Raw genomic sequence first — 24565 nt, forward strand, 5'->3', positions numbered from 1 at the left:
ATCTCAGCAATTTGCCCAGCAATCACTTCTTTAGCTTCCCACAGAGTTCTAGGGTACACCTGATCAGGTCCTGGGCATTTATCCACCTTCATGTGGTTCAAGATATCCATTCTCTCCCCCCCCATCCCCCCCTTCCCCCTCAAAAAAAAGGAAAAGGACTGGACCAATTCATCATCAGCTGCTCTGAAGCATTTTGGATTAGGTGATAAATTCTGACCTCGCCAGTGACACTCCCATCCATGAGCAATTTACATGTTTTTAGGTTACGATGAATGAATGTGATTATTCTTTTCATTAATTTTACCCTGTTAGTAAGGTGAAACAACTCCCTAAGTGGTTTCCAACATCCAAAAAAAATTTTATATCAGCAACAGGAGCAAGAATTCATTGATGACCTTTATTTTATCATAAGATTAGAACTGGGGATATTTGCTGATGATTGGGTAATGCTCAGCATTATTTTGTAACTCCTCAGATACTGTGAGCCGATAATGGTTCTAATGCAGCAAAGTCTGGGCAATGTCCAGGTTTGGGCTGACAAATGGCAAGTAACGTTTGTGTCACACAAATGCCAGGCAATGGCCTTCTTCAATAAAAGATTATCTAACCACTGCTCCTTGACATTCAATAGTGCTGCCATCATTGAATTACCCACGAGCATCATCCTTGACCAGAAACTCAACTGGACTTGCCACATAAACACAGTGGATACAAGAACAGATCAGAGGCTAGGTATACTGCAGCAAGCAACTAGCTCACCACCTACAAGGCACAAATCAGGACTATAATGGAATACCCCGCATTTTCCTGGATGGGTGCAACTCCAGCAATACCCAAGAAGCTTGACACCATCGACAGCCACAAGCATCCACTCCCTCAACCACTGACACTTAGTTGTAGCAGTATGTACTATCTACAAGATGCACTGCAGAAATTCATCAAAGATTCTTTCGCAACACCTTCCAAGCCCATGACCACTTCCATCTAGAAAGACAAGGGCAGCAGATATATGGGAATAAAGCCATCTGCAAGTTACCCTCCAACTCGCTCACCATCCTACCATTCCCTGAGTGTTGCTGGGTCAAAATCCTGGAATTCCCTTCCTAATGCATTGTGGGTCACTGTAATCTACAGAATATGGACTGCAGCAGTTCAAGAAGACAGTTCATCACCACTACCTCAAGGTCAACTAGAGATGGCAGTTAATGCTGGCCTGTCAGTGATGTCCAAGTCCCACAATTGAATTTAAAACAAAATTATTCAGTTTTCGTTCTTCATGTATCACATTCCCCTTTGAGGAATTGCTCAGACTTTGCTGCGTATACATTGGCAGTTAAATAGTAGAGAGTAGAAATGCCTTTGTCTCAACATACACTAAATTGGTTTACCTATTATGATGACAAAAGTACTTTGTTTTCTACAGATAGTTTAACTCACTAGTATCTGGAGATTAGTGTTTGATTTCCTTTTTCAGCATTGTGCTGTGGCTTCACAACATCCCAAACGCAAGCAAGTAACAGAACTGCTTCTAAGAAAGGGAGCAAATGTCAATGAAAAAAATAAAGAGTAAGTTTGTTTTTACTGTTCAAAAATTGTTATTTTCAAGTTAGGCTGCTAAACATTATTAGATACTTGCAACTTTATCAAATTTCATAGCTTGAAAATATTGAAGGTTTTTCATTGTAGAAAACAAAACCTGTTTGAGGGTTGCAATGTAAAAGAATTGATGATAACCTAGCAGTTGTTCAGAGATGTTGTGGAAATTATTGATTATAAGCTGATTCGTGAGTTCAGACTGTGCAGTGAGGTACTAGGAGAAAGTGAGGACTGCAGATGCTGGAGATCGGAGTCAAGTGTGGTGCTGGAAAAGCACAGCAGGTCAGGCAGCATCCGAGGAGCAGGAGAATCGACGTTTTGAGAATATGGCCTTCATCTTTCCTAATGAAGGGCTTATGCCCAAAACATCAATTCTCCTGTTCCTCTGATGCTATCTGACCTGCTGTGCTTTTCCAGCACTACACTCCTGATGTCTGGTGAGTTAGGATATTGTGCCATAAGAGGTATTTAAGGAACAAGCTCTTTTTAACTTATTATTACCTATTATGTAGTTACATTTTTCAGGACATAGTATCTGTAACTTGAGATATTAAGTAATGCTGTTGAACTAAAATGCTTCAGGAAATGTATATTTTAATATTGTTTGACTTCCTTTGTAATAGAAGTAGACATCTCCTAAATCGCAATAGATGCATTAACGTTGGAAATTTTGTAACTTGTTACATCTCTTGCAGTTTTCTTACACCACTGCATGTGGCTGCAGAAAGAGCACACAATGATGTGGTGGAGGTCCTTCACAAGCATGGAGCTAAGGTATGTGGTTTTCCTCAAAATAGAGCAGTAAAACCAAATGCCTCTCCTACCTCTAACTTGTATTTAGGTAGTGCCATTAACACAGTAAAATATTTCAAATATTTACAGGAGCATTATCAAACTAAGTTTGATACTTGAGCCACATAAGATATTAGGGTAGTTGGATGGCCCCAAGTGTATCTTCATAGAGGAGGCAGTGTAGAGGGGGCAAGGTTTAGACGAACAAATGTGTTGGAGTGATTAAAGTCAGGGATGTGCAAAAGATCTGAATTGAAGGAGTAAATTGTCGTGGTACAAGAGATTGCAGAGCTGGGATGGGAGAGGACATAGTAGAGGTTAGAAAACTAGGATTAGAATTTGAAACTTGAGGCATTACTGGAGCAAAGTTGCATGTAAAACAGAGAGCACCAGGTGATGGTTGAGTATTTCTTAACGTGAGATGGAATACAGGCAATCTAATTTTGAATGAGAAATTTATGGTGGATGAAGGGCAGAATTGGAGTTGATGAAGGTGGAACACTATTTGTGTAGGAGACTGTGCCAATGCTCCTTGGTGTTTGGTTGCAAAGGTTTGTACTGTTCACCCAAGATCTCTGAAACATTACATAGTGGCATCATTGAGCAAGGTACCAGCGAAGTAGGATTGGATGCTGTTTGTGTGATATTGTGGTTTCTGACGATGTTGCTAAGGGGCCACTTGTGAATTAGAATCTCATGACATCAACCAGGAGCAGCCTTTAGTTTGATACTGCAACTGCAAGAAACCATAGAAATGCTGGAGAAAGTGCAACAAAAAAATGTTCAAGAATTATACCAGAACCAAGAGCTTATAACTAGAAAATCTGGAAAACATTCTAGCACTCCGTTTTACAGAAGAGAGCACAGATGCGTGATCTAAAAGGGGCATTCAGAATTATGGAGGAAGATATAGCAAACAAAGGATTCAGTTTCGCCTGGACTTGGATGCAGAACCTGACCTGTGTCTCAAGTGGTGCACACCCAATTCGTGTTACTTCACAGAATCATGGATCTGTTATGGTGCAGAAGGAGGCCGTTGTGTCTGCGCTGGCTCTCTGACCATTTTGACTTTGACAAACTCTAGCCTTTTCCCCATAATCTCTCATGTTTTTATTTAAATAATCTTTCAATGCCCCCTTAAACGCATCAATTGAACATGCCTTCAACACACTTCCAGTCAGTATTTCCAAATTCAAACCACTTGTTCCCAACTTCTCCGATTTAATTTATAACTGAAGTTTTTCATCCCTGCAACCATTTGAGTGACCCTCCCTTACACTTACTTCAATGCATTCACATTCTTCTGAAGTTGTGGTGCACACAACTGTACACAATACTCTAGCTGAGGTCCTATAAAGCTTTAGCATAATCTTCCTGTTCTTGTACACTATGCTTTTATTAATGAAACCCAGAATACTGCATTCTTTATTAACAGCTCCCTCCACTTGTCTTGTCACATTCTGTAACTTATGTACACATAGAATCCCCAAAGTTTGGAAACAGGCCATTTGGCCCAACAAATCCACACCAACCTTCTGAAGATCGTACCAACCAGACCCATCGGCCAATCCTGCTTTTCCCATGACTAGCACACCTAACCTACACATTCCTGAACGCTATGGGTAATTTAGCATGGCAGATCCACCTAACTTGCTCATCTTTGGGGGGAGTCTTGAGCACCTGGCAGAAACCCACGCAGACGGAGACACAGGCAAAATGTGCAAACTCCATGCAGGCTGTCACCCAAGCCTGGAATCGAACCAAGTCTCCCTCACTGTGAGGCAGCAGTGCTAGCCACTGTGCTGCCCAGGTGTCTCTGCTCCTGCACACTCTTTCTGATCGTATCCTTTAATTCGTATTATCTGTTCATGTTCTTTGTACTAAGCGTATCACCTCTCACATTGCCAAATTGAACTTTATCTGCCACCCATTGGGTTGGGATATCTGGTCGGCATGGACGGGTTGGGTCAAAGGGTCTGTTTCCATGCTGTACATCTCTGACTCTGTAACTCCACCAACTTGTCAAAGTTTTCTTTTTGTAGTTCTGTACTGTCGTCCTCACAGTTTACCTGCACACTTTGAAATTGTTCCCTGTACACCAAGATGTAGATCATTGTAAAATGTAAGTGATCAAATACTGACTTGGAGATCTCCACAGCAAACCTCCTTCCAGCCAGAAAAGTATCAATGAACCATGACTGTCTGTCTGATTATTCTCATCTGGTTTTGAATCCATGTTGCTGCTGTCCCTTTTATTTCACGACCTATCATTTCCCTTATAAGCCTGTTGTGTGGCACTGTAGCAGATGCCTGCATCAAGTCCATACTATAGCATATACTACTGCAGCAACCTTGTCCTCATCAGCTGTCAGTTACTTCTTCAAAAAATGTCAGCAAATTATTTGGAAAGAATTTTCCCTTAATTAATAGACATTTTTTATTATGACAATTAATTCCATCCCAAATTATTGTTTCTAAATATCTTCCCACCGTGAAAGATCAGTTGAGTGGTCTGTAAGTTTTGGGACAACAGAAAATAGGAATTGGTGGAAAAGCTCAGTCGGTGTGGCTTCAGAGGACATAGGTGCTGCCAGAATTACAGAATAAAAACCAAAAGAACAACGGATGCTGGATATCAGAAACAAGCAGAAACTGGGTCTGGCAGCATCTGTGTCCCATTAAGCCAGATCTGCTGAGCTTTTCCAGCAGTTTCTGCTTTTGCTTCTGATATCCAGCATCCATAGTTCTTTTGGTTTTCATTCTGTATTTTCTGGGCCTATCTTTACAACCTTTTCTGAGCACAAGAGTAATGGTTACAGTTTTTTTAGATTAGATTACTTTACAGTGTGGAAACAGGCCCTTCGGCCCAACAAGTCCACACCGACCCGCCGAAGCGCAACCCACCCAGACCCATTCCCCTACATTTACCCCTGCACCTAACACTACGGGCAATTTAGCGTGGCCAATTCACCTGACCTGCACATTTTTGGACTGTGGGAGGAAAACGGAGCACCCGGAGGAAACCCACGCAGACACAGGGAGAATGTGCAAATTCCAGACAGTCAGTCACCTGAGGCGGGAATTGAACCCGGGTCTCTGGCGCTGTGAGGCAGCAGTGCTAACCACTGTGCCACCGTGCCACCCAGTCCTCCAGTCCTCTCGCACCACCCCTGAACCCAAGCAAGATTGAAAAATTATTTTTAGTGTTTATGCATTTTCCACTTTCACTTCCTTCAAGGAAGGAACTTTGAAGGAATTTCATATTTTTACAGGCCTAAGATTTTCAGGACTTGTTGTGAATTCTGGAGTGCAGGTGCAGAGGCTGGGCAGTTTAAAAAGGTGACCTCAGTTCTCCAACACAGTTGCTTAGTCCCTGAAGTTCTCTCTTCACACACTTCCCCCATGTTATCTCTATTACCCTTTAGAATCATGTATCCACCAGTCATCCAATATGCAACATGTACAGTTTACAGGAACCATGCAATAGCAATAGAAATTATTTTGAAAATTGCTGGAAAAGGTATTAAACCTCTTGTTGTCAGAAAACCTTCAGTGCAAGCCCTTTATCAGTGATACGAGACCAAAAGAAGCCAAGGGGTTTTAACAAAGGCTGTAATCTTTAAGTGCCCATCTGTTTTGTAAACGAACAAGACACCAAGTCAAAGACAGGTCCTGTTTCAGTTTTGTGAAAGTTTTAAAAGTATTTGGATCAGTAAGACCGTCTGCATATCTGGGCCTTTTGAAATCCAATCAAACATACTCCATTCATATTGGAATAACTACCATTAACAAAAGCATACAGGTCCATTGAAACAGCGAATCAGATAATGCAGATCATTTTCTCTACTTTCATAAACAGGATTTCCCTTAAAACAGCCAGCTGGTTAACAGTTGCAATGGATATTGTTTGTGACTTAGATGAAGATTCTTTCAATAAAGTAAATGGCAACATCTGATAGGAGCGGTTCACCAAGCTACTAATGGCACCCAAGAGATCTCCATCAGGACTGGGAGTGAAAGCAGTCTGACGTGCCATGTCTCCACTGTTCTACACATTTTTTTTATTGAATCTTCAGAAAGTATCCTGTTGTTTAAATAAATTAAAATACCTAATTGAAAATAAAAGCAAAGCGCTGGAGCAACTCAGCAGGTCTGGCAGCATGTGTAGAAAGTGAAACACAATTAACGTTTAGCGCTCAGTGACCCTTTGTCAGAACTGAAATGTTTTGTCCAGTTTGCTAACGTAATTTTATTACTACTCTATTCCTTTTAATTGTAAAATGATGAACAACTATGTTATTCGCTGAACCTTCAAACATGCTATTAAAGATATAAACAAGAAATCTTACACCATGATGAAAATCATTTTCTTCACAGATCAATGCTTTGGACACTCTTGGTCAAGCAGCTTTACACAGAGCAGCTCATGGTGGTCACCTACAGACATGTCGTCTCTTGCTAAGTTATGGCAGTGATCCTTCCATCTTGTCCCTTCAAGGTTTTACAGCTGCGCAAATGGGGAATGAATCTGTGCAGCAGATACTTAACGGTAAGTTTAATACAGTGTGCAGATGGTGTTGGCTTATACTTCTATGTTTGTAGTTTGAATAAAGAAATATTCTTTGGCTCAATAAATTTGCGAGGAGAAAGTGAGGACTACAGATGCTGGAGATCAGAGCTGAAAAAGTATTGCTGGAAAAGTGCAGCAGGTCAGGCAGCATCCAAGGAGCAGGAGAATCGATGTTTCGGGCATGAGCCTTTTCCTGAAAAAGGTAACTTGATTGGATTTTAATTTGGTACATGGGCTAAAATGGATCATCACACCTGTAACTTGAGAACCAGCCTGAATTTACATCTCTGGTTCAAGGCAGAAGTTGTCTTTCAGTAATCTACGTCATTATGAGGAAGAGGAAACCAAATTAATCTGTATTTTCTACCAACCCCCACAGCTACCTGGATTACACCTTCTCCCACCCTGCCTCCTGCAAAAATGTTATTCCCTATTCCCAATTCCTCCCCCTCCACCGTATCTGCTCCCAGGAGGACTAATTCCACCACTGAACACACCAGATGGCCTCTTTCTTTACAGACTGCAATTTGCTCTCCCACGTGGTTGAAGATGCCCTCCATTGCATCTCATCCACATCTGCACCTCTGCCCACCAACCCCACCACTCCAACCACAACAAGGACAGAACCCCCTGGTCCTCACCTTCCACCCCACCAACTTCCGTGTGCATCGCATCATCCGCCGACATTTCTGCCACCTACAAAGAGACCCCACCACCAGAGGTATATTTCCCTCCCCACCCCTAACGACTTTCCGTAAAGACCATTCCTTCTGCGACTACCTGGTCAGGTCCATGCCGCCCAGCAGCACGCCCTCTCCTCCCAGCATCTTCCCCTGCCACTGCAGAAATTGCAAAACCTGTACCCGCACCTTCCCCTCATCTCTGTCCAACGCTCCAAAGGAGTCTTTCACGTTCATCAAAGCTTCACCTGCACTTCCACACATCATTTATTGTATCCGTTGCCCCCTCTACATTGGGGAAACTGGACGCCTACTCGCAGAGTGTTTCAGAGAACATCTCCAGGACGTCTGCACCATCAACCCCACCGTCCCATGGCCGAACATTTCAACTCCCCCACCCACTCTCTCGAGGATATGCAGGTCCGGGGCCTCCTCCATTGCCACTCCCTTACCACCTGACGCCTGGAGAAAGAACACCTCATCTTCCACTTCGGAACCCTTCAACCCCATGGCAACAATGTGGATTTCACCAGTTTCCACATTTCCCTTCACCCTACCTGACCCCAGTTCCAACCTTCCAGCTCAGCACCGTCCTCATGACCTGTCCCACCAGTCAATCTTCCTTCCCACCTGTCTGCTCCACCCTCCTCTCTGACCTATCACCTTTACCCCCACCTCCATCCACCTATTGCCCTCTCAACTATTTTCTCCCCAGCCCCAGCCCTTCCCATTTATCTCTCCACCCAGAGGCTCCCAGCCTCATTCCTGAAAAAGGGTTTTTGCCCGAAACGTTGATTTTCCTGCTCCTCAGACACTGTGCGTTTCCAGCACTACTCTAATTGTGTTTTCTTCTATGTCCAGTGTTCTCAGACAGTACAGACAGATACTTGCAGATAATATTGGGAAAGGTTCCATTGAGGAAATAATCTGAATCAAAAAAAAGTAGACCGTAATGTTTCAAACCATGAATTGTTAAATTGACAAACACTGTCCAGCTGAAGTAAATGGCTTTGAGAGTTTGGTGTTAGCAGAGAGACTGTTCTCATCTACAAAAGTAGATCACCTTACTGTGTTCAGAGAAAGGTGGTGCAATGTTTAAGCCGTTATTCTTCTCTGAATTGATACTATCACAATATGGATTGAGGTGAATGGTATAGTTTAATTTTCTGGTTTGGAAGATGCACAGGATAGCCTCCATGTGCCTTCATAATAATAATAATTGCACTTTATACCCTGAGCATATGATAAGGGCATAAAAACAAAGTGCTGGAAAAACTCCGCATGTCTGGAAGCATTTGTGGCGGGAGAAGCAGAGTTAATATTTTGAGTTTAATGACCCTTCCTCAGAATGGACTTGAAAAATTAACTTTATTTTTCTCTCAACAGATAATGCCAGATGTGCTGAGTTTCTCCAGCACTTTGTTTTGATACAGACTTCTGGCATCTGTAGTTCTTTGTTTTGTGATATGAGCACACTTGATAAATTTTATATTTGTGTCCAATATGTTCTTAAATATCTTTCCAATCTGAGAGAGCAAATTAATGGAGGGAAAACAAGCAAGGTGCTCATAGCAATGTTTTTTGTTTTGGTACTTTACGTGTAATAGTGATCACAAGGATTCTAACCCTTTATTTGAATATTTTTATTTAGAGAACGTCCCCTTACACAACTCTGATGTTGATTATCGACTTTTGGAGGCAGCAAAGGCTGGCGACTTGGAAACAGTGAAGGTGTTTTGTTTTGATATTTTTAGCATGAAAAGATTCTTCCTCTTCCATTTGTCAGTGAAGAATGGTTTGTTAAAGAAAAGCATCTGCCCCTTGGCAGGTTTTTACTCCACTCTAACTAGGGTCAAATGGTTCCCTTCTGCTCCTGGTCCAAAGTAAACATGCCGATTGAAGTCCCTTTATAAGAACATGAACGGAGGCACTAATTACCAGCTGCATTCCTTATTCATGAGATTGTTGGTACTTCATAGCCTTACATGGAAATATTCAAAAAAAATTGCAGGCTCTCCTCAATCATCTGCTCTAATTCAGAGTAACCAAGTCAGCTAGTTACTGATCAGTCTCCTACTTCATAATATTTAGGATTATTTCAGCAGATTATTAGGATTATTTCTCCTTTTAATATTAGCTAATACCCACCAGCACCTTGTCCCAGACCTCAATAAACCCTGCAATTGTGCCTTTAGAATTGTGGTATTTGGACTATGTAAAAAATACTTTAGCATTATAATATTTAAAATTAATGTTTGCAGATTATGACATTGGAAGTCAGTATATTTAGTTTAGTTTAACTCATTTTTAGCCATGCTGGCATATTTTGGAAATGTTGACAATTAAATATAATGGACATTGTTTGATTGCTGTGATAACCTCTGGGATAAAGAAAATTCCTTGAGATTGGTTGAGTTGATGAGAGTTTTATAGAGTTAAATGATTGTATCCTATATCCAACTTGTGCAAAGGGGCCATTATCAACAATGAGTTTATTAATAGTCTGCCAGAACCTAGGTAGTGAAGTGAACATGTTGATTTAATGAGTATAACGTGCTACATGTAATATATGACTTGTAATGTACTCCAACCGCCCGACAGATTATAGATTACCTACAGTGTGGAAACAGGCCCTTCAGCCCCACAAGTCCACACTGATCCTCTGAGGAGTAACCCACCCAGACCCATTAGCCTCTGACTTATGCACCTAACCCTATGGGCAATTTAGCATTGCCAATTCACCTGACCAGCACATCTTTGGACTGTGGGAGGAAACCGGAGCACCCGGAGGAAACCCACGTAGACACTGGGAGAATGTGCAAATTCTACACAGACAGTCGCCCCAGGCTGGAATTGAACCTGGATCCCTGGTGCTGTGAGGCAGCAGTGCTAACCACTGAGCCACCATGCTGCCCCAATGTGGGTGATACCATAATGAAGATTAATGCCAAAAAGTAAGATATTTGCAAGATTTCGGAGTAACAGACCTCATTAAGGGAGACATATGGAAATAAAACTAAAAAAGGTAAATTGAAAATTCTTGTGATAAAGTATTTTTGTGCAAAAATGAGCATTTTAAAGCATGTGGTGTCAGTAATTGTTCAGAAGTCCGTATGGCTAAACTAAATCTCTAGCTTTTAGTCACATTACCCAATATTTCCTTATATAACTGAATATCCAATTTTATTTAATTATGTTCTAATGAAGTACCTTTGAGCATTTTACCACTTTAGATGTTCTATGGTTATGGTGGGAATAAAAGATCATTGTGTTAAAGTAAGGGTGTGCCTCCTGAGAAACAGTAGCTAGATTCTATTGGCAATAGCTAAAGTACACGGGCAACAGAAAAGGAAACTATTTAAAATAACAACGTTTTTTAAATAAATCTTCAAATCGCAAATACATTATAGCCATAAAGTGGATAAAAGTGGAATAGGAGAGTCGTGAAATAAGGGAACAGATCTTCCATCAGTGGTGATGACGGGATGATTGCAGCTAAGCCTGAAGGTTATGAACGTGTTACCCTTTTCTGTCCTTGCTGAGTTGTCTTATCCTGGCCAATCCCATACACAGCTATTCTGGAGCATACTGGCCCATTTTCAAAACCAGTTGCCATATTCAGGCAAGTTTTTAATAGGCTTAAGGGATTTAGTGATTGGAAGAGTGAGAGTGAAGTAGTCAGAGTAGATGGGGTGATAGAGTGAACAAGTGAGAGCAGGAGGTGGATGGGCGAGCGAGTGAGAGTGGGAGAAGTGAGTGAGCGGCGAGTGAGTAAGAATGTTTGTGCTCCTATTTCTTATATGCAGAACCAAATCCTAAATCTGACAAAATTTCAAAATTGGATTGCATATGAATTAAAATGCTTCCAGGAAAATTCTAATTCAGTTCTCTTGTGTATTTATGAATTTTTTCTCCCCATCGTTTGTCTTCAGCACCTTAGGAAGCTTCTCTCCTTTTTTTTCTTTTTCTTGATCTTAAAATCTGTCTCTGATCAAGATTTCATGTTTCCTCATTTGACTGATAGCTTTTGTCTAATTACTGTCCTGTGGAGCATCTTCAAACATTTTACTGTGTAAAAGATGCTGTATTAATGCAAGTTGTTGAATGAGAATGTAACACTTCATGGACAAACTCGATGTCAAAGGATTGGATAAATGCATTTGGTTGGTCTTGATCATTTTTCCATATACTTAACATGCAATTCTTATTCTCAGAGACTTCTTGTGAGAATTCTCAGTGTGAATATCAATATTTAATCAGGTTTTAAGAGTGCTATATTTGCGACCCAGAATCCATGTACCTTAAGACCTTGCATCAAGCCAGTAGTTTGAGAACCTGAATTTTAGGTTGATCAAAATAATGTTCTCTTTGCAATGATGCCCAGCTAATTTGCTCAGTTGCTTTACAAGCCATTCTCTTCTCATTATTATTGAAGCATCAAATATTAACACAAAAAGCAGGTCTCTTTCTCAATGTAATCTTGATTATTTTTGGTTGGGATTTATAACTGGAGTGTGTGAAAAAGCAAGCAACAGCATGGTCCTTCAATTGATTGAAACACTGGAATTTAGTGAGTAGCTTTCACTTTGTTCTGTCCAGTTTAGTGAAAGTAAAGCTACTCATTAAAGTCAAAATAGTTTCACATGATGGTTTTTTTTTTAAACAAGTAATTAATCAAAAATCAAATCATGTTTACTGATAAAGCGGTAATTTTATTTTAAAGCAATTGTGCACAACCCAGAATGTGAACTGCAGGGATCTGGAAGGACGGCACTCCACTCCATTACATTTTGCAGCAGGTTACAATCGGGTGGCTGTTGTGGAGTATCTCCTTCATCATGGAGCTGATGTACATGCCAAAGACAAAGGGTATGTGGGTGTACAGATTGGGATTTGGTTTGTTTCTCCTGACATTACCTTTTTATTTACCCTGCCACAGTTATTGGTTGCCACTACCCCACCACCTGTTGCCATTCCCAGCTCCTGCTTTCTGTCCCCTGCTCCTCACAACCCCACCCCACTGAACATTATCCCCCTTCCCCTCTCCAGCTGTTTGCAGATGCTCCCTGCTGCTGACATGCCTCCAGCCTCTTCTGCTAACTAATGTCTGCTTGCTGATGCTTCCTGCTGCCACTGCACGCCCGGCTGCAGTTGCTGACAGCCCTGCTGCCTTTGTTATTGTTGTAGTTGAACTATCAATTAATGTCAGTCTTACATGGATCAAGTCTTGTAATAAGTGCCCCATTGAAATGTAGCAAGGTATGTTAATTGTGTATGTTTGAAATTAAATGGACTTTCTTAGGTTTTTGGGTAAAAATTCGAGATTTGTTGCAAACTCTTTAAACATCACCCTAGGAAAATCACTGCCCAGAAGGTGACTGCTTTAAAGTAGCTTGGGCTCTTGTCTAAGTAAAATGAATGTGTATAATGGAGGGAAATATACCATTTGTGGGAACTCAATTGAAGCTGGGCTCAAGTTGGAGTTTCATATTACAAAATAATTGAACAGCTGGGGGTAATCTTTTTAATTGAGAGATAGAGAAATATATGCATTGCTGAAATAAGATCAAAGGGCTCAATAAGTTTTAAGCTGCACATAATTTAATTCACAATGAATGAATTGGCACAAGTATTGAGTCACACAGAACTAAACCATTTTCATGATCCTTGGATAGAGTTTATGAAGTAAGCTAAATAAACTATCCTGAAACTAGCTTTTCCCAAAAAGTTTCAGGTGAACTGTACAGTCAGAATTGAAATTCCTTACCTCCTTCAATGACTAAGTTAACTAGTTTGAGTCTAGATGTTGGCAAATGTAATACCCTTGACTTCAACATCTGTGGATAGGGAAAGAGAAAATTAGAGTGATCCTTTTTGCATCCCTTCAGAAATATCTGTCATAAGGATGTAGTCTGTCTGATGCTCCCCATGATCATTGTCTGAAAGGTGTCTCATTTGTTTCATGCCCACTTAAGTAGGTTCTTAATGCAACCAGTGTACTAAAAAGTAATCATGTTTTAAAAGCGAGGAAAGGGAAGTTAGCAGCCAAGTGTTTTCTATTATTTTGTTGCATAAAGGCCACATCACTTCATTTTTCTGCAGTTTTGACTGTTGTCTAAAATGGGCAAATTTGTTTTTTCTTTAGAAACTAAGGGCTATGGAATGAGTTGCTGTAGTCCTAAACACAGGTTACTGGAACTTATTGTGAGCTGTGTTTACATTGCTGCTTTAAGCAGTTGTGGGTGGGGAGCTGAGAGAAGATGACATGGCAGCAGAGGGTGTGTGAAGTGAGATTTGGCCAGTAATAGGTCGCTGATTGACTTGTGCAGTTATCGATTCCATAGTTCGTCAGCCTGATGACAACAGTCTGATTGGTTCATCAGCAGATGACAGTGGCAGAAACTGGAGATGTCCAACTGGAGATGTGGGATCTGTCTCCATATCTGTCTGCAGCAAAGTAATCCAAGCCTGGAAACAGTCAGTTACTGTCTCCTGCTATTGGCTGTAAGATATTGCGAAACTGAACAATTAATATGTAAACTGCCTGTATCTTCAGCAAAATGCAGAAAATTTGGAAGGACAAAGAAACAAAGTGAATGTTACAAGTCCTTTATGACTCTTCTGAACTGCCAGATTTCCAGAGTCTGCAGTATTTTGCTTTTATGCCAACATTATTTTGTTTGTCTCTGCCTGTATATGTGTGGGTGTTTTAAAAGGGGGTTAGATTTTAACTAGTAGAGCCATATGTTGGTGGTTCATAGCTGTTAACTTACGATTACAATTTCGCTTTGATACTAACTAGGAGTTCTTGTTAAATAGAGGAACCTAGTCAGTGTCGTTGAGTTATTATTGAGTTCAACAAAGCCTTGATAGAAATTTCCATATTCAGCTTTTAATTGAGTTTCATTTGTACAATTGTAGTGTTGTTTAAGTTTGAACTTTTCATCCTCCAGGGGTTTAGTGCCCTTGCACAATGCTTGTTCGTATGGACATTATGAAGTTGCAGAACTGCTGGTGAGGCATGGTGCATCAGTGAATGTTGCTGACCTATGGAAGTTCACACCTTTGCATGAAGCAGCAGCCAAAGGCAAATATGAGATTTGTAAACTGCTGTTAAAGGTATGTAGTTTTCAGTCTGGAAGATTTTGTAAAGGTTTGATCATTTTTATCAGAAGCACGTGAAGATGTTTGATGCTCTTTAACAGAATCCTACACCCCTCAATCTAATAATGATCATAACTTGAAACAGAGCAGAAAACAGAAATTGATGGAGAAACTCAGATTTGGCAGCAACTGTAGAGAGAAAACCGAATTAACATTTTGAGTCCAGCAACAATTCTTCAGAACTGTTTTATTTTGCAATCATAGTTATTCTGTTTATCCATGTCAAGAATTTAATATAGGTTTTTTAATCACTGAAGTTTTGAATTTAAGGTTAAAATAATAAAGGGAGCTCCTCTGGAAGGGTTCCTTCAAATCACATGATCATATATGCTTAATGCAAAGAATGGATTTTAAATTAAAATTGAGCTTTACGTTGTCAGTATTTGAAATTTGATAATGAAATTTTAATGTGCTTTATCAGACTTTAGGATTTGGTTGACTGTGTTTTGTTTACTGCACTGATTATAAGAGGGTTGAATGCAGAGGTTAAAAAGAAAATGTACAGCTGTTGAAGGTTCTGGTTAGATTTCATCTAGGTTATTGCATTCAGTTCTAGACACTAAGCCTTTACCAGAGTATTTGTCTTGGAAGCAGTGCATTGAATATTCACTCGAATGATACCAAGGTTAGAAGAATTAAACTATGTAGACCCATTTTGTAGTTGATTCTCTTATTCACGTGTAAAATTTGAGTTTTATGTCAAGAATATGAAGGTTATAGAATCAAGGAGGGTAAATGGAATTAAAATATGCATCAGTTGTAATCAATTTGAATCTTGGAATGGACTTGAGGGTTGAACAGCTGAACAAGCTGCTGTTCCTTAAGTTATCAAAATTCATTAAGAAGATGTCTTTATATAGTCTTTATTATTCAGGTTTCTATCTGAGGTGCCTGAGGTTGTCCAAGGCGTTGAGAGGAAGGATAAGAGTAACCTTTTCTTGTGGGGAAATCAGGACAATGAGCATAACCTCAAAATATTTTGTTATCTTTTTTCATAGGTGTGGATGTCGCTGGCTAGGCCAGCATTTATTTCTCATTCCTAATGACCCTTGAAATTGTGGGCAGTTTTTTGAACCACTGCAGGGTGGTGCAAATGCTCCCACAGTACTGTTAGGAAAGGAGTTTCAGGATTTTGATCCAACAACAGTGAAAGAACAGCAATATAGTTCCAAGTCAGGATGGTGTGTGACTTAAAGAGGAACTTGTAGGTGGTGTTCTCCTGTGCCTGCTGCCCTTGACCTTCTAAGTGGAGGAGTCTGCTAGTTTGGAGTGTGCTGCCAAAGCATCGCTGATATCCTGAATGGTGTAGAGTTTGTGTGTTGACTAGGCCATGCACGCCCAATCAAGTGGAGAATATTCCATCACACTACAGCCTTGTGTAATATAGGTGGTGAGCATGCTCTGTGGAATCACCTCAGAATTCCCAGTCTCTGACTATATCTTGTAACCATTGTGTTTGTGTGGGTGGTCTAATTCATTTTTGGGTCAAAAGTAACCCCCAGGCTGTTGGTGATTGAGGACGCCATGACATTAATGCCATTGAATGTTGAGGAGCGATGACTAGATTCATGCTTGTTGGCATAGCTTATAGCGAAGCATTCGTATGTGCTAAGGTTATTGGAGCTAGTCTTCTAGGGTAATATCAGAAAGTGCTGCTTCACACAGTAGTGAATAACTCCCCTTGAAATCTGTTGAGGTTGGAGGGCCTGTGCCCGAAACGTCGAATCTCCTGTTCCCTGGATGCTGCCTGACCTGCTGTGCTGTTCCAGCAATAAAGTTTCAACTTAACACTATCAATTTCAATTTTGAAACTTTGAGTTTTATATCGACTGGATGAAGGTTGTAGAATCAAGGAGGGTAAATGGAATTAAAATATACATCAGTCATAAGCTGTTTTAATCTTGGAATGGATTTGAAGGTTGAGCAATCTACTGCTGTTTCTAAGTATCATCAAAATTCATTAAGAATACATCTATTTATAAAAAGAAGCTGATCAAAGTATATTATTGAGATTGCCTTAATTTTATTTAGCATGGAGCTGATCCAACAAAGAAGAATAGAGATGGGAACACACCTCTGGATCTTGTGAAAGAAGGAGACACAGATATTCAGGATTTACTTCGAGGCGATGCTGCTCTGCTTGATGCTGCTAAGAAAGGCTGCCTAGCCAGAGTTCAGAAACTGTGTACCCCAGAGAACATAAATTGCAGAGATACTCAAGGAAGGAACTCAACACCACTTCACCTTGCAGGTAAAACTTGGCCCAGATTTTGCCCTGTTATCGATCAGTGTTTTTATTAATCTTCTGTCCAGTTAATTGTATCTAAATTTCCTCCTCTTCTCACTGAAATTTGCACAGTTCCAATCCAGCAGAATTTTTGACTGTTATCGTAGTCTGGTTTACTCTTCCCATTTTCCGATTGTTCTCCAAAGTTCACTGCAGTTATTTCTCCCACTTCATTTATCTGAACTAAATCAATTTTGATGCTCTTTGAAGTTGATCAGTTGTTTACTGTTCAGGGATGATTATCTGAGGAAAATAAAAAAGCTGCCATGAAACTTTTTTTATGCAGCAGGTTAATTTAGAATATGTTCACGAAAGTTCAATTAAAGCAGATGCAAAGTAGACTTCAGAAGAAAATATCTAAATATTTAAGAGGGAACAATTCCGATCTATTGCAAAAGAGCAAGTGAGTGGGATTAATTGGACAACTTTCCTAAAAGAAAACTGACACAGGCATGATGCGCCAAATAGCCTCAGTTTTGATCTGTACAATTCTATGACATCAAACTAATGCCACAATTATGGGATATTGTAGAATTGTAATCTAAGCCTGGTGACTGGAAGAAAGTAGAAGGGAAAGTGCAGCAAGACCTGGTTATAGAGACTTGGTACCTTGCATTGAAGCTAACACTGTCTGACAGGGGAGGAATCTTCTAATTGACCAGATTCCCTCTGAAAATAGCAAAATTCCAAGCTTGCTTTATAGAGAACAATCTAACATTTTTTAGAAATCACCTGCGATTTTAAGAGTGGACCTGCTCTTCTGGCATCAGTGTCCTGTTATGTCTAAGAATGTGTCTTTCAGGATGTGTTATAAAGGATCAAGCACTGAAAGTAAATACAGTAGAAATCTGTGCAAATGCAAATAAACAGAGCGCATATTTGTTTTTGACATAGGGATCTCATGGCTCCCAAATTTAGCAACCTCCACTGACCTCCCGAACATCCCGTGGCAATCAGCTTTTCTCCCTTTATGGCCAGAAGTAAACATGCTCACAACCTGTATTGTCTGCATCAACCACGCGCAGTACAGGTGCAGTCCAACATGGCTTTGAGAATGTGCATGAGCTTAAAAACTTGAAATATTCCCAGAGAATGCAAGTACTCTCAACCTTGACTCATGGCTTTGCATTTGTTTGGCTGTGTCTTGTCTAGAGGCCAGAGGGTTCAATTCAACCTTAAATCAATCAGGTTTAAAAAGGAACCACAAATACGTGTAATACCTGTTGATATGGAAAACCAATAACCAACAGAATAAAAAAGGTATTCTACAATCTAAAGGGGATAAAGGTGAGCCACTTAAAGAAGGATATGGGCTAAATGCTGGCAAATGGGACCAGATTTATTTAAGATATTTCGTTGGCACGGACAATTTGGACTGAATTGTCTGTTTCCATGCTGTACATCTCTATGACTCTTAAAAAGCAAACTAACAACCTAAATTCATATAAATAGTTACAGCATGGAGACGATTCAGAATAACTGAGAACTTCAGCTCTACTGTAGTCCAGCTCTAAAACAGGTTCACTTTTTGGACTCTAACCTCTGCACTGTATTGGATTTATGATATACCCAAATAGTTGTTGCGTTAGTTAATTCTGTGATTTTATTTTAATTTCCAAAGGTTGATATTGGGTACTACAGATTAAACTGCTGAAGTATTTCAGTTTGTGCAAAACGCTATATGAGTTGTATTTAATTTGTACATAATTTGGATTAAAAGTCTTACCATTTGCCTAATCTATTTCAGGTGGTTTAGTTGAAGCAATCTCAGATTGCCATAAACCTAAATCAAAATTGAAGCCTTCAGTAGAAAGGGGTTCTAGATTAGAAAAGCACAGCAGTTCAGGCAGCATCCGAGGGGCAGGAAAATCGACATTTCGGGCAAAAGCCCTTCAGGAATAGAGGCAGAGTGCCTGCAGGGTGGAGAGATAATGAGAGGAGGGTGGGGGTGGGGAGAAAGTAGCATAGAATAGTTCCGAGTGCTCGGATGACGGTTTGGGATTTTGTTTTGCTGGGAATGTCCAGTGAGTTGATCTGCACAACTGGTCCAGGCTGGAGATTTTCCTGATCGGCTTCTCAATGTAGTAAGGCAAGATCGAGATGGGTTTTTGTTTGTTCCCTATTGGGGTGTCGACTGCAAAAGTTCCATTCGCAGCATTGACTTGTGAGAGACGTGACACTGCCTCCTGCTGGACTGTACCCACCAGAAGAAGGGCTTTTGCCCGAAACATCGATTTTTACTGCTCCTCAGATGCTGCCTGAACTGCTGTGCTTTTCCAGCATCACTCTAATCTAGAATCTAGTTTCCAGCAGCTGCAGTCCTTGGTTTTTACCTAGCCTTCAGTAGAAAGCAAACCTGGTTAAACTTAAAGTGCCATGATTCAGTGGTAGCACTCATGCTTCTGTGTCATAAAGATCATAAAATCAAGTTCCACTACAGAAATTTGAGCGCCTAATCAAAACTGACACTCCAGTGCTGAACTGAGGTGACTGCTGGAAGTGATATCTTTCAGATGAGAAACATAACTGAACTTTATCTCTTTCCCCCTCAGGTGAACATAAAATATCCCATGATGTTATTCAACAATGAGTTAGGATATTGTTACTTCATTGGTGTTTCTGGGACGTTATTGCTTGAGCATTGATGTTTCCTATTACGATAGTGGTTACACTTGATTGCTTATCAAGTCTCTTGGGGTACACTAATGCCAAGAAAGAACGGAATTGAATTGAATTTATTGTCACCATGTGCCGAGGCACAGTAAAAAGCTTTGTCTTGCGAGCAACACAAGCAGAACACATAGTTAAGTAGCATAGATAGGTAAATAATAAGTAACAGTGGCAAAAACAAAAGCACAAGTACAGGCAAATGCTAAGAGTTTGAGAGTCCATTCAGTATTCTAACAACAGTAGGGTAGAAACTATTTCAAAACCAGCTGGTGCGTGTGTTCAGGCTTCTGTACCTTTTCCCCGATGGTAGAGGTTGTAGAAAAACATTGCCAGAGTGGGATGGATTTTTAAGAATGCTGGCGGCCTTTCCTTGACAGCGGGCCTAGTAGATGGATTCTATAGATTGGCCTTTGTGATTGTTCAGGCCGAGTTCACTACTCTCTGTAACAGTCTCTGATATTGAATGGTACAGTTACCATACCAGGTAGTGATACATCCAGACAGAATGCTCTCAATGGCACACCTATAAAAGTTGAGAAGGGTATTTGCTGTCATGCCACATTTCCTCAGCTGCCTGGGGAAGAAGAGACATTGTTGTGCCTTTGTAACCAGTGCATCCACATAAAGAGTCCAAGAAAGCTTGTTGTGGATGACCACTCCCAGGAACTTGACACTCTCCACTCGTTCCACCACTGCTGTTAATGAGTAAGGGGGCATGAGTAACATCCCGCCGAAAGTCAATAAGTTCCTTGGTTTTGCCGACATTGAGAGCTAGGTTGTTCTCAGTGCGCCATTTTCCCAGGTCTCCCTCCTCTTGTCTGTAGTCTGTTTCGTCGCCATCTGAGATTCAACTGACATCAGTGAACTTGTAAATGCCATTAGTCTGGTATTTGGCGATGCAGTCATGAGTATACATAAACGACACTATAAATTCAAATGAATTTCTTTATAAAATATGTATTGGCAACAGATGATTAAACAAATCATTCCTTTTCAATGATTTGAAGTGGAGCTTCTGGTGATGTTGAAAGAGTCTTACGTGGCAATCACCTGACGATAAATCACAATTCAGCTACTGTGGCCACCTCTCATTTTCACAGCCCCAAAGCACCATGAAAGAATAGACAGTTCATGATTTTGCATCTTATGTTGATGTATTAATATATTGTCCATAGGTGTTCTTCTGATCAGGAAGTTCCTAAAATAGCTAGTTCTGTAAAATGTAGCACAAGGACTAGCCCATAATTGGCTGGTAAAATATGTATACCGTACCATTTTTAATTATTCTGTCTTATTTCAAAGCTGGCTACAATAACCTTGAAGTTGCTGATTATCTTCTCGAGCATGGTGCAGATGTTAACGCACAAGATAAAGGAGGCTTGATTCCTCTTCATAATGCAGCATCCTATGGGGTAAGAAAATGCTGAATTATCACTTGCCACTAAACTCCATGAGCTCCTTTTTCCAGTGTTATGAGTCCTCAAGAGAAGCCAATACCTATACCAATCGGTAGTTGACACTCAGTCTCACTGGCTCTTGGAGCTCAATTATTATCTGGGAGTGTAGAGAGATTTCTAACTTTTTTAAATTGGCCCACAACTGTTTCTTTCTCCCTTCTTCTCTAATTAGAAAATTGCCTGACTGGCCTTGCCATCTTCTCGCCTCCCCTGCTCAACCTTGCCTCCTTCCCCTCTCCCGTCTGGCCTTTATCCCCCTCCCACTGTCATGGTTGACCATGCCTTTTAAGAATGACTAGGAAACGCAGAGGAATCCTCAAGATGAGAAACCTTTATTTGCAAACAAAAGCTCTGACCATCAGAGAAGTCACCCTGATTGTCCACAAGTGGCGAGACTACTCTATTGTTTTTCTAAAAGCCATGCCCTATCCCTATTTACGTTAGTATAATCAATTGCACTAAGCCTACATTATATCCCCTTAACCAATCAGACTCTGCCACAGTTGTCTTCTGGATTGCTGCAGTCCATCATGGTCATCTTCCTTCACCTTTTGTCACCTGATAGGCCGCAGTCATGCAAGACTGACACAAGCACACAAACCAGACCTTACACTTATGCAACATCCCAGCATGTAGGGGAGATTTCGTACAATATACTCAGCCTTACTTTGTAGTTATATACTCATGTTTACCATATATTCCCCCCTTTGAGACCCATTGGTTATGGGTTTCAGAGAAAGAACACAATGAGGCCAGACCTTCACAAACCAATTCATGTAGTTGCAGTCCCGAAAGTGGGCAGAAAAAGTTTAGAAGTTCAATTCTCAGAGGGTTCTTCCTTTATCCCTGCAGTAACCAGGCCAAAGACCCATCCCTCAATGTCAGAACAGGAAAAAAGACCAAGAAACCTTCACAAACTAAATTTAAGGACAAAATAAGACAGGGAAAAAAATAGTTAGCCATATCCCCACAAGCCGTCTGCACTTCAGTGGACAGCAGATCATAATAATAGAGCGTTGGAACCTTCTCTGTTATGGGAGATGGCTCAGAACAGATCGGCACGATGAGTTGCTTTGCAGCAATGCGTACTAAAAAAGACTTAACGAGAGGTAAAGCACAGCATAGCACCATGGCAAGAACCAGTAACATAATAGCAGCAATGATTCCAATCTTGGCAAACCAAGCTCCCCATCCTCCCAAAACACTGTCTTACCAGTCAAAAAAACTGATGACCAGACCCTGCATTTGTCTTAAGCTGTCTTCTCAGATTTCTCAGACTTGTCCATTGCCTTAGTAAACGACCCCTCCAGACTAGTATTATTAGGTATGAAGGTACAGCAATGTTCCCCAAACATTACACAGATACCGCCTTTCTCAGTTAACAACTAGTCCAAGGCCTGCCTATTTTGCCATGCCATTTAGCTGGTTGCATCCACTTGCTCTCAAATGCTGAGGGGACATCATCGGTGTAATTAGTAAATCTCTCCTGGTTATAGTAAATATAATTAATCCATTCAGCATTCCTGCTAACACCAATGGCAGGGATAAGTGCTTCCCACCTGCAGCAATCTCGTTTCTGGCCTTGAACTCATTAGCGATGCCTCTTTGCTGCCCCATACTGTCAATGCGGATCACCGGGTCAGGGACATAATCTCTCCTATGGTGACGCAGTGTCCATTGAAGTGGTGTGTCAAACTGAGCCTTTGGGGAGGTAACAATTTCCTGTAGTAGCATCACTCGGGTGCAGGTTCCTCCTCATTCCAGGAGAAGTGTTGGCCTCAATCCTCTTTCCATGCCACACAACCATCAAGTGTCTGCCAACAGGATAAGCTGGGCATCCACTGCACAATCTGGGGTTGAGACACCTGCAACAGGCACTACGCTGGGTGTGACATGTCCGGGTGCATCTTCCCACAGAGTGAACAACCAGGATGTTACCACGTCATGTGAAACACTCAAAGCCCAAATGGTGACAGAGGGCAAGGGCCTCTATTGATAACATATGATTGTCTTTGAAGGTAGACCAAGGAGTACTGTAATTACATTTTCGGATGAGTTCACTTTGATCATTTTGGGGAGATATCTGGTACAATATACATCAATAGGGCGTATTGCTAGTACCGTTGAGGTAACACGTGTTCTTTATGTTGCAGCGTTTTCCTCTGCAAGGTGTAATCCCATTAGGGCATTGCCTATCACATTGACTGCTGTAAACCTCTCACCGTTGTAAACATGTAGAGGAATTATAGGGGACAGAAACAACATGACGTACTGGCTTGTCCTTAGCACACAGGTAGCAGTCCCTTCTTGCTGCCAAGACAGCCATGTAATTTACCCATTTATGCTCAGTAGCCATGAGAGGGAAGTGAGATGCACACTCCTGACTTGTTTAGGATAATCTTTTAGGTGCTGAGAGGCCTTGGTACTGCCAGGTCAGATCTGCCAAGTCTACACAGGGGTAGACAGGTGTGGTACCAGAAAAAGGAGCGTCAGTGGGCGCCTTCAACTCAGCACTAGCCACACCGTCAGGAGAAAGGCCGCCTCCCACAACCTCATTGTCTGCAGCTCCTAAGATATCCGCGTCACTGCAGATCACACCTACGAACTGAGCTGTCACTTCACTCCCATTTACCTCCAATCCAGCATCAACAAGTGCCTGTGGAACAGCTCTGGTGCAGTGATTACAATGATATCATGTGGATCGCTCCTGCACGTACTGCTGTAGGTGACGCCTTGGTGACCATGAAGGGTCCTTCCTTCCTTGGTTCGTTCCATTTTGTCAGAACATTCGTATGTATACCTGGACGCCAGGCTGGATGGGTCCCTCCTTCCAATCAGCCACCAGCTACTTCTGTTTTTCCCGTGTGTGGATAGACTTATGCATCATATTTAGTTGTTGCACAGATTACTTAAGTTCTACCGTTAATTGTTCTAAACTAGGTCCTTCATAAGGATTCCTCCACCTGGGTGCTGGCATGGGCCTGCTGGTGAGCATTTCATGTTGGGTCAAACTTGTTATGTGATTACCTTGCACACAGCAACTCATTAAAGCCAACAGCAGTGCATCAATCCAATTTAACTGAGTGCTTGCGTAAATTTTATTCCGTTTGGCTTTCAAAGTCTCGTTAATCCTTTCCACCATGCGTTGTGATTGGGGATGATACGTGCATCCAAATCTCTGTTTGATCCTCAAAGCTTGCGGTACCAATTTAACAACTTTTTCAATAAAAGCTGACCCATTAACCGAGCTGATTTCTGACGGTATGCCAAATCATGGAATGACTTCATTTGTTAAAAATTTCACAACCATTCCAGCACCTGAGTCTTTAGAGTGTGTTGCCTCTGCCCA

General features: G+C 41.1%; 1 protein-coding gene across 2 annotated transcripts in view; it reads left to right on the plus strand.

Moving 5' to 3' along the window:
- tnksa (tankyrase, TRF1-interacting ankyrin-related ADP-ribose polymerase a) overlaps positions 1-24565 on the plus strand; it is a 150924-nt gene that overhangs the window by 94675 nt on the left and 31684 nt on the right. For both annotated transcript variants that reach the window (XM_043719972.1, XM_043719981.1), the window contains 8 exons: positions 1475-1566; positions 2292-2370; positions 6766-6937; positions 9290-9369; positions 12362-12507; positions 14592-14757; positions 16834-17053; positions 21062-21171. In XM_043719972.1, the coding sequence (XP_043575907.1) occupies positions 1475-1566; positions 2292-2370; positions 6766-6937; positions 9290-9369; positions 12362-12507; positions 14592-14757; positions 16834-17053; positions 21062-21171 (1065 nt within the window). The remainder of the gene's footprint in view (positions 1-1474; positions 1567-2291; positions 2371-6765; positions 6938-9289; positions 9370-12361; positions 12508-14591; positions 14758-16833; positions 17054-21061; positions 21172-24565) is intronic.

This window comes from Chiloscyllium plagiosum, chromosome 2 (genome assembly GCF_004010195.1).
Source record: "Chiloscyllium plagiosum isolate BGI_BamShark_2017 chromosome 2, ASM401019v2, whole genome shotgun sequence".
In the NCBI taxonomy this organism is placed as follows: Eukaryota; Metazoa; Chordata; class Chondrichthyes; order Orectolobiformes; family Hemiscylliidae; genus Chiloscyllium; species Chiloscyllium plagiosum.